Genomic DNA, 10,837 nt, shown 5'->3' with positions numbered 1-10,837 from the left:
GCCCCTGGGCTGCGAGTTGCCCGCTGGGGTCCAAGGTGGCGTGCGAGACTCTGGCACCACATCCTTGGTTTTGTTGTCGGGTTTGGGCTACCCTTGGCTGGATGAACTCCAGGATACCCAGCTGCTGATGGGCCAGCCGCAGCGAGAGACTGGGAGCGTGGCTGGGCCCGGCATGGCCTCTCCGGGTTTTAGCGGCGCCCCGGCCGGGAGCTCCGGAGCAGCCGGATTTAGGATCTACGGAAACACCCGCCTTACACTCTTAACGGTGGTGTCGCCGGAGGCACAAACTGGCTTTCTCTTAGGGTCCCGGTCACTTAGTCTCCAGTGGAGTTCCACTCCCTGGGAGAGCAGGTTCACGGCAACCGGTAGAGGTCACTTGAATGAAAACTAGCTTTTCTTTTTTTATTCCCCCCCCCCCCGCCCTGTTCCCGATGGAGGAGCATGGGTGGAAACTTGTCCACACCGCTAACAACATCCGGATTGTGGAAGATGAGGGTTCAAGCTTTCGTGGGAAGTGAGGAGAAGAAGTGAGGGGAGCGCGGGGTTCCCTGGAGCCGGACAAAGGCGCACCGCAGGGAAGGCAGCCGCACTCAAGGTTGGCCTGTCCTCTGGTTTTACAACAAAGAGCTTTGAGTTTTGTCCGAGGGGGACTCGTCCAGAGCTTCCAGACCTGGACCGGGCATCTGGAAGAATACACCAAAGCCTCAGGAGTGTCCGGGGACAACCATGCCGGACCAGGCAGGCCAGCCGGGTGGGTTGTCCGGGAATTGCGTCCTGGGACTTCGCGGAGGTCCTCCACGATTTTCCCTCCAGTCAGTACAACACCCCCCCCCCCACACACACACACGTACTGCGTCAACAGAATTTTTCTGGCCACGGATCCCACCGGGTAAACAAGCGTGGGGGATGGGACGCGGAAGATGGCGCTTGGACTCATGGTCCCTGCGGTTGTCTCCAGCTCCGTTTCAGGTCGAATATACAGGGCTTTTGTAGTTGAAAGTGTGGCCCAGCCCAGCTTGGAGGTTATTTCCCCAGACCTGGAGACTCTCTGAAGTGGTGGTGTAGTGTAGCCTCTGCTTCTCCAGAAATGTCCCCACGCCCCAACATGGCTCCCGACCGCTGTTAAATGTGGGGGACACAGGGACACGCAGACCTGGGCAATGGCCCGCGCACCGCACGTTGTACTTGGCAGCCTGGAGAGATGGGGGGGCTCCGTCAGTGTTCCCCTCCCGGGGCCACCGTTCCCCAGGTTCAGCGCACCCGGTGGCCTGAGGGCCGAGTGGCAGGTCGAGAGGGGACTGGGGAGCCTGGGGAGCCGTACATTCCAGAGGGGAGCGGGTCATGTTCCGCCCCAACCTCAGCTCTAATGAAACTCCGGGTCGGTATGCCACGCCGACGGGGCGCACACTTGAAAAATGCAAACGCCATCGGCAAATCCGGGGCAAATTGGAATAATTTTTTATTAGCAGCTAAATGATTTATGGCACACATACCCCGCCGTCACAATTACGGCGTCTTGGAGCATCCAGGGGTGAAAACATTAAACATTTATAAAAACAGGCCTTTGTTTTTTTCCAATCCCGCAAGCCTTTTGCACAACCCCCCCACCCCACCCCGACTCTCTCAAGATACATATTTTTTCTTGAGCTGTATTAAAATAAGAAAAACATTCTGGATCCCGAGAGGGATGGGGGGGGTTGGGGGGAGACCAGGGCCTGCGCTCTGAATATTGGAGGGCGTTGGGGGGTGGGGGAAAGCGAGCGACTGAGGCGTGGGAGGGTTTAACTAGGAACCCACAAAGGCCTCTGGATAAGACTCAAGGGCACTAGGCGCCCCCCACCCCCTCAGCCCGTTTCTCTCGTTTCCAGAAGCCCTCGCAGCTTAACAGCATTTATTTTATTTCTTGCAATCAACTCCCCCCCCTCCCCTAAGGCACATAGACACAATACCTCCTTTCTCTAACCCCCCTCTCTCCGTCTTTGCTCCTGCCGGTCCCCGGGCAGCACCGGTCGCCTCCGGTCGCCCCTGGCTGCCACTGAGACCCGGTCGCCCAGCTCCGAGAGCGCGGACACCGCCGCTCAGTTCCCCTCGGCTCCGGCTATTTTCGTTCTTTTCTCTCCCTCTCCCTCTCTCTTCTCCCTCCTCCCTCCTCCCCCCACCGAGCTCCAGCTTCTAAAAGAGGGCAGCCTAGAAACCAGCCCAGAAAGCTCCAGGAAGGGCAACTTGAAACTGCTCTCAAGGGGCTGAATTTTTTTTTTCCCCCTTCAAATTTATCCTGGAATTAAATTAGACACCCCCAGCTCTCTCTCTCGAATCTTCCCTCTTTTTTTTTTCTTTCTAAAAGTGGAGGAAAGAAAAATAGAACGGATGAACACTAACTAGCTCATTAAAAAAAAAAACTCTAAAAAATTGCCTTAAAAATGGATTTTCTTAAAAAAAAAAAAATAGCAGCAGTAGGAAAACGCTGAGTCCGCAGAGTAGGGTGAAAGAGCGGGCTTCTTTTGTTTTAATTAAAACCCTATAACCACGGTTGCTCTCGAGGCAGGATCTGCAAGGCTCTCTGCCTTTCCAAGCTTCCTTTCCAGGGTAGGTAATGCCTAGCTGGGCTCGGGCTCCTGTGGGGCTTGCGGAGAGGGTGCAGGGGATCCCCCCACCCTTTAGGACCGGTCCCTTCGGCGAGGACCACACTCCCTGGGTCCCCAGTCAGGTAGATCTGCCGTCAGCCGCTCCCGGCCACTCAACCTCGAAAGTTTTTTTTTTTTTTTTTTTTTTTGCTGAAAGAGCAAGATAAAAGTACAAAGTCTGGGGGATTGGTGCTCCCATCCCCCTCTGGCCGCCCTGGCCAGCCAAGCACTTTTGGGCTTGGCTTGCTTCCTCTGAGCTCAACAGATTTTTTTTTTTCCTTTCCCGGTCTCGCCCTCCCTGGAGGGGGCGCGGCGGATGGAAGGCGAGAGAGGCCCCCAGCCAAGAGGTTTTTAATATTACACCTTAATAGGTTTCAGAAGGCCCCGTGGAGAAATGCTAATAGGGCTGAAATGTCAGAACCGAGAGGGATTCAGCTCGCGTTCCGCCGATCTAATCCTTTTTTCTGCTCTGGTTTTTCTTGGGGGTGGGGAGGGGAAAGGAGGGGCGCCCACGCCAAAAGGGGCTTTGGGGAGGGGCGCACGGTGCGCACTCGGCCGCAGAGCCCCACAGCCCGGGTTTCTATAGGAACCTTTTTATAAGATGCAACTCACCGCTGCCGACCGCCGCGGCCTGTCCAAAATATTAATCAGTAAAGCCTTCTGACACCGCGTTTCAGGGAGGGGACTCGCAGGCTGGGGCAAAAGAAAAAAAAAAGCCCTTGTCGCCAGCTTGCCCACCCCACCCCACCCGACCGCGACTGCTAGGGGGACAGGGAATGAATCGCTGCTTTATTTTAAAAGGAGCAAGCGAGCGAGCGAGAGAAGCAGGCCTTGTTATTTTGGCGTCTGAACCTCGCTCTTTGGAGTGGCACCCGGGAGAGGGAGCAACCGGGCGCGGGCGCAAAGTGCAGCTTGCCGGCTCCCGGCTCTTCCCGGCTAGCTTGTCACCTCCTCCCGAAGAAGGAAGCTGACAGGAGGCCTTGCAATGCCCGGGATTGCGGCGACAACCATCTTCCTCTATTTTGATCACTCAGCCCAGACGCAGGAGGAGGGGCTGGGATGGGGGGGAGGGAGAAGGAGAAAGAAGGGGGGGTCTGCTGGAGCTGGTGAGGGGGAGGGCTGCCTAGAAACGGCTCGGAAAAATTCTCACCACCAGTTTTGATCATTCAGCCCCGCCGTGGGGAGCCTGGAAACTGCTGGAGCCCCGAGGTCCGTAATTGGTTTTATAGGAATGGCTGAGGGCCAAGGTGTTTACATGCGCGTGATGGGCGGCGAGCGGGGCCAATGCGCTGCGGCCGGGGGCTGGCCCGAAGGGGGGGCGGGCACCCGGGAACAATGCGTGTTTCTTCGCCTGCGAGGCTCCCCTCCCCCCGTCCCCCCTCGGCCCCCCTCCGCTTTTTTTTTTTTTTTTTTTTTTAGATCCAGCGAGAGGAACTTGAAAGGGGGGTTGTGTAATGTACCTTTTCCAATCCCGGGCTGTATATGGAGATTTGGGATTCTTTAAACCGGCGCTACCTGGATTTTATTAAAAAGCGGGGAGCTCGGCGGGAGGAAAGCTGGCTTTTCCGGGGGCTGCGGGAGCGGGGCCGCGGGAGGGCGGAGGAGTTGGCGCGCCGCGCGCCCGGCCCGGGGAGCGGTTTTCTACCAAAAAAAGGAAAGGCGGGCAAAAAGTGTGAGGCGGCTGCGGGTGGCGGAGGGGAGCGGCGGCCGAGGGATGGCGGGCAGTACGGGCGCCTAGCCGCGCCAGGAACCGCGGCGGTTGCCGGAGTCGCCGTCGGAGCCTGGAGCCCGGAGCCCCGCCGCGCCAGGTACGCTCCGGGCCCCGATGCTCCCCGAACTTGTGCAGCGTACCCCTTGGGTCCGCAGAGCAGGAGGTCCCTGAAACTGTCGGGGTCCCCAGAAGGGAAGCGGAGGGCAGGGATCAGGGGGGAAAGGACGCATCGCTGCGCCCTGGACTCCCACCCGAGCTCTCAGTCTGCAGCAGCGCCGAGGGCGGCGGTTCCCTACTTGGTTCCCGGCAGGCGGCGGGCTAGCCCGGGGACGCCGAGACGGTTTCGATTATAGGCTGTTTTTAATTAAAAGCCGGAATTCAGCCATTTTAGCTGCATTTAAGAGGGGGAAAAGTAGAGAAGGACGCAGTGGAACCCCGCAGATAGCCACGCCAGCATCTCGGCCACCGCAAAGGCTGCTCCGTAGGGCTTCACCCCGACTTCCTTAAAGTGGGGCGCCTGGGCACTGCCTTTTTCAAAACGCTGCCTTTAAAGAATATTATCTTTAAGTGTATGCGGGAAGCTCCTGGCGCCTTTGAGACAAGTATCCCGGGCCGTGACGATCCTAGATTTTTTCAAAAGTAAACGCGATTCTGGTAACCAGAGCCAGATAAGAGCGAGGGCGGGCGAGAGGAAGAGGGGGTGTTTGTAACCAAAGGCACGTTAAAATAGGCGTCCTTAGCAAAGTCGGGGGAAGAGGACTTTTGGGTCTGGGCGTAGGGCGGCTGGCCACCCGGGAGCCCGTGACTGTGGCTTAGTCTTCGGCTGCTAGAGCGCCCCGGTTCTCCCGGAACCAGGGGGTCTAGAGTGGCCTGGGGCTGGTAGTCAGGGAGGGAAGGGTGGGCTCTCTGAGACCTCCTTACCCCCTCGGGAACAGGAAAGCGACAGATCTTTTAAACAAACAGCTTAAATAGGAATTACAGGGGGGTTTACCCGATGCTGGGGAGGCGCCCCTCCGCTGGCCCGCGCTGTTAAGGTTTTTTTTCCTTTGTAGGTTATTTTGGGGGTGTGTGGGTCACAAAGCTAGGTTAGAAGCCAGATCTTTGGAGACCCCTTTTTTCTTCTCTGATGATCCCCAAATCCTCCAGATCAAGCCACGTTCTCCGGGCATCGGTATTCCCAGGCCCGGGCGTTGGAAAATGAAACCAAATCTTGTTTTGAAGGAGTCTTTCCAGTTCACGGGCGAGAATGCCACGTCTCGGGGACTCGGATTCTGCGACTCCCAGTGGCCCAACGGGGGCAGCAGGAGGGGGGCGGTGATGTTCCTTTAAAAATAACCCGTTTCGAATCTGACCTTGGTAAACAACAAAAAGCCCCTAAACTGAACACCCCTTTTATTATTATTATTATTATTATTTATTATTCGCGGCTCACAAGGAGATCCAAAACTCGGGAGAGGAAAAAAAAGGGAGACGAGGGCCCCAAAAAGGTTAAACATTAAACTTTGCTAATCAGATAGTGGTATGGCGTTATGGACACATTTCAACCAACTCAAAAGCATTCGAAGTTTTAAACCTCCCGAGCTTGTGACGCCTGAAAAATAAACTACGGGTTTGGATTTAGCTGAACGGGCGCGGTCTGTTGAGTGGCCTTCCCCAGTTACGGAGGACTTCGCAGGCAAGGGACGGGGCTAGGACACAGCTAGCCGGGCCGCTTTCCTGAGCCACGTCCCTGGGAACCCTGAACTGCTGGAGGAAGGACCATAGGTTTTCGCATTTCGAAGAGAGGGGGCGGCTACTCCCGATTTTATTTCTGGCCACCAGCTCGGTTAGCTACTCTCCTACCCTGAAGGGCGAGGCGACTTTCTGAAACTTGTTTTCTTTCTTTCTTTTTTTTTTCTCTCTCCCCTCCCCTTTTCCCCCTTCCCTCTTCTGTGTCTTCCGCGGTCTTCCCTCACCAAAGATACCGTGTACGCCTCCTTCCTCATCTCCGCTTAGCCGCCCGGAGGGAACTCACCGCGGGCGGTTCATGCGCCCCGGGCCGCGGGCCCGTGGTTGAGCGCAAACCCCGCTGGCCGCCGCCATGCACGCCACGGAGCGCCCGCCACCCGAGGACACTAGGACTACATCGAGGCTGAACTTTTAAGTTCCACTGAAGCAGGCCGGCGGGCCGGGTGGGGAGGCTGATCGCGGCACTCCCGCGGAGGATGGATGGCCGAGATTTCGGGCCCCAGCGGTCCGTCCACGGCCCCCCGCCGCCGCTGCTGTCTGGCTTGGCCATGGACAGCCACCGCGTGGGCGCGGCCACCGCCGGACGCTTGCCCTCCTCGGGCTTGCCAGGTCCCCCGCCGCCCGGGAAATACATGGCCGGTCTCAACCTTCACCCGCACCCGGGTAAGTGTTGCGCACTGCGCTGGCTCCCACCCTCCAGCTTTGATGGGGATCTTAGGGCGGGATCCCAGGTCAAACCTAGGCAGCTGGAGCTGGGCGTCTCTGTCCCGTTTCACCAGGGCGTGCAGGAGTCTCAGCTCCTAGAGCAGAGGTCGGTCTCCAGGAAGACAGACCTGTCCCTAGTGTACCAGGTAGTCTCAGTCCTCCTGAGGCTCAAGTGTCTGCAGTCACAACTACCCTAGGGGATCCCAGTCCGAGGGCTCTTGAGGAAGAGGAGTTTGCAAAAATAAATAAATAAATAAATAAATAAATAAATAAATAAAACCTGTAGGCGCGAAAACAGCGTGTCAGCTCCACACCCCGGGAGACAGACAGCCGCTCCCGTATGGGTCTTTTTTCTTGGCAAGCACTGGTGGGGCTTGGGTTCAGTCCCCGTGTGTAGCCGCGTCCCGGGCGGTTCCACGCCTCCAAGGGTGGGTGTGGGAGAATGAAGGAGAATAGTGACCACAGTTTTAGGAGCCTGATCTCTGGTGAACCCTTAAGATTTTAGGGACCCTGGTTATCTGGGGGAAGATATAGGTCGATGCAACCCAGCCGGCACTCTAGCAGAGCCAGGGCTTCAGGGGGTACCCCATGGTGACGCGCAGGAGGTTGTGGCTGAGAAGGCCCAGTCCCTCACCGTTCCCTGGGCTGCACAGGGAAGGAGCAGAGGGACAGGCGGGACTGAGCCAAGTCTTGATCACCACGCTCCGGGAAGACAGGGAGTCTGGGACCTGCAGACCTGCCTGGTGGCGGCTTCGTAAGCCGGTTCCTCCTCCCCGGCTGCTCCTCGCTTCGCTTCTGCATTTGGCTTAAGGAGAACACTCCAGCTCTTCCTTTAAACAAAACAAAACAAAACCAAACCAAACCTGGTCGATTTCCCCAGGAACCTGCTCCCTCATCCTTTGGAACAAGACTTGGACACCCTGGGGGCTCAGAGCCACCACTTTAGTATCTCCCCCTGCTCGCCAGGATGACCACGGCTCGCCAAATTAAACTCTGCCTTTGATATTTTTCTCCTGGAACTTTTCTAGAATTGGGAGTCCGGGACTCAGCGGGACAAAGGGCCTTTGTGAAGCGCCGGCGGGGGAGGGGCGAGCAGAGATCCCTGCCGGCGGGGGCGCGGGGACCCGGGTCATCTCCCCTGGTGTGCGTGTGCCCCTTGAGAACTAGAGGCGCGTCCGCTCGGGGCTTGGGGGTGGTGACAAGACCAGATTCATACAGGAATGGTGCCCTGCGACCCAGGTGGGGCATCGGACCATTCCCAAGGCAAGAATTGGGGAGGGCTTTGGGATACAAAGGCCATTTGGGCCAACTCCGTTTGAGAGGGGGCTTTGGAGGTTTATGGATGTGTGCATTTTCGGACTTTTGGGGTCTCTGGGTTAGTTGGTTTAGCTGGAAGTGGCGGCAGGGGCTCCTCCTGTGGCCTGGGAATCTGACCTCAGGGTGTTCCTGGCTGGCTGAATCTCAGCTTGTCGCCTGCTCCAGGTCTGCCTGGGATCTGGCCCAGGCTTGGCTGAGAGCAGCTCCGATGGCGATTCCTTGCCGCTGTCGTTCTAAGTGCACAGCATTTTCCAAACCTGGTGGTGTAGCATAGTCAGACTGCCTTCCATGCTTAACCCCTCATCTAGTGGATGAGCTGACGGAAACTAGGCAGTCCAGCTGGAAGCAGCCTTGGAATCCTGTGTCGTGGCCTTCTCTGCTTGGAGCTGTTCGACTTCTGTACAGGGTAGCTAGCTGGAGGGCCTGGAGGAAATGGGAGGAAAGTCACTGCAGTCCCCTTGAGGCCTTGCTTGCCAGAGAGGGAAGAGTGGGGGCCCTCGAAGCTCTGTGACTTCCCACTGGTCCCATCTGTCCCCACCTCCAGATGGGGTAGATAGACCGGACCGCAGGTCAAGGCCCAGAGCCGTACTTAATCCCATTAACCGCGACATGGGACTGTACCCCATTCAAACCGGAGGGGCTGGCTGGGATGGAGACTCCAGACACCCCTCCCCCACCTGGCTTTCTTTGCAGGGGGTGCAGGTGCTAGATCTTTGCACGGGGGCACCTCCCGGTGCTTTTTTTCTGGCTGCCAGCTCCTTAGATCTTGGCAGCCTTATCAGACCGTCTTTATTTGTTTACTTTTGTATAAAATGTCAGAGAAACTGAGCAATTTGCTAGGGTCAAGCAGCCTAGAAGGAAGAGGGTTTTTGTTACCTCTGGGCTGGTCCTGTTGGAGGATGCGCCCCTGGCAGCTCGCCCCTGGCTGCTCGGGTGCAGAAGCCCTAGTGAAAGTTCACTAGGCAGGGGGAGCTTGGTCTGATGACCTCAGGGGAGCAGGAGTGTTGGGTGAGGGTCTGGCTTTCTACTCTGATGTGGGTTTGGCTGAGGGCTCCAGCCCCTTCTTCAGGTGAAAAATAAAATAAAGAACGGGGTGTCAACATGGAAGCTCACACTTACCTATGCAGCACTCAGAGGCAGAGATAGAGGGAGCAGGGGTCATCAGGGCAGGCCAGCCTAGAAAATCTAGACAATTCACACACACACACACACACACACACCACACAGAGGCCACCACATACCGCACAAATACACCACACACATTCACACATAAATACACACACACAAACACCACACCACATACCACACAAACACACCACAATATATACACACCATACATACACCCACAAATACACACACACACACACACACACACACCTTACACCACATGCATACACATACCACAGACATACATACACCCGTCAGATTGAAGCAGGGGTGGCGGCTTTCTTCCCCCTTGCTGTAAGGTCCTGCTGTAGTTTGAGCAGTGAATATTCACAGCTTGTCGGTGAGACTTCATTTCTGGAGTTAGGGGGCCTGGGAAGGATCCATCTTTCAGTTTAAAGTGTGGTTAGCGAGATCTTGTATCTGGGTGCTTATTTTCTCAGAACCCACACCCTGGACTGAATGAGGGGCGGGACTCAGGGATGTAGACACAGGAGGAACTGCACTTTGACCTGGTCCTTGGACAATAGGCAACCAGCCGTGGGGCTCCCAACTCTGGAATCCAACCTGTCAGCCTACCGGGATTGATTTAGAAAGACTAATCAGTTAGGACTGGCTGCTGGAGACCTGGGATGAGGAGATAAGGTTGTTTGCTTGTTTTTTTCTCCTTGAACCCTCCCTTTGGTCAAAAGGCAGTATAGGAAGGCATGGGGAAGGCTCTAGAACCTAGGAGGGCCCGTTGGGTTCCCTGGTTCTTAAAGTGGTCACCTCCTGCTTATCTTCTATTTTTTTAAATTGTATTTTCAGTGTGTGTGTGTGTGTGTGTGTGTGTGTGCGCGCGCGCGCGCACCGCACTGCATTGTGTACACACCAGACTGCATCATACACACACCTGCCTGCAGAGATCTGAGGAGAACTTGCTGGAGTTATTTCTCTCCAGCCCAGTGGAGGTCCTGGGATCAGACTCAGGTGTGACCACAGGTCACTTTACCCTCTGGCTCATCTTGGCGGTGCCTTTTGGGGCTTCACCAGCCTGAAGCCTTACTTTTCCTTCCTTCTTCCATTGATCGATCATTCAATTGCTGGGCAAATGGTTTCTAAGAGCCTCTCTGCTCACCGGCACTGGGCCCTGGAACTGTGGCAGGGAACCCAGCAGACCGAAGGCTTTGCCCCTCCTTGGGGTCACTTTCTAGTGTGGGAGCCAGGCAATAAACACACAAATCAGGAGGACACAGGCCATGTAGGAAATAAAACGCCCTGGGTCTGGTCTGGCCCTTGGGGTGAAGGGCCAGGTCAGAGGGCTTGACCTCAGCCATCCCCAGAATGAACTCTTTTGTGCGTCTGAAGAGCAGAAAGTTGACAGAATGCAGAGACAGAACTGTGTGAGGGATCAGAGGTTTGAGAGCCCAGTGGGAGATAGACTGGATGGGGTGGGGCGGATCTTACCCGGTCCCTGAAGACCAGCAATGAAGTCTTGGAATTTTAAACAGCCATTTTACAAAACTGGCATAGACTTAAAAAAAAAAAAAAAAAAAAAAAAAAGCAGTGGTGTGGAAGGTGAAGGTAGGCAGGGAGCCGTTAGTGTTTT

General features: G+C 56.1%; 1 protein-coding gene across 8 annotated transcripts in view; it reads left to right on the top strand.

Annotated features, from left to right (window-relative positions):
- The first annotated feature begins 460 nt into the window (after positions 1–460).
- Tnrc18 (trinucleotide repeat containing 18) overlaps positions 461–10,837 on the top strand; it is a 100,216-nt gene continuing 89,839 nt past the window's right edge. For 5 of the 8 annotated variants that reach the window (XM_029533829.1, XM_029533825.1, XM_029533827.1 and 2 more), the window contains exons 1-2: positions 4,063–4,432; positions 6,296–6,726. In XM_029533829.1, the coding sequence (XP_029389689.1) occupies positions 6,540–6,726 (187 nt within the window). In that variant the 5' untranslated portion in view covers positions 4,063–4,432; positions 6,296–6,539. Of the gene's footprint in view, positions 596–4,046; positions 4,433–6,295; positions 6,727–10,837 lie in introns of those variants that run through there. The other 3 variants (XM_029533824.1, XM_029533830.1, XM_029533828.1) reach the window with 3 other exon arrangements.

Source organism: Mus pahari, chromosome 23, assembly GCF_900095145.1.
Source record: "Mus pahari chromosome 23, PAHARI_EIJ_v1.1, whole genome shotgun sequence".
Taxonomy (NCBI): Eukaryota; Metazoa; Chordata; class Mammalia; order Rodentia; family Muridae; genus Mus; species Mus pahari.
This window is presented reverse-complemented; position numbering and strand designations above follow the sequence as displayed.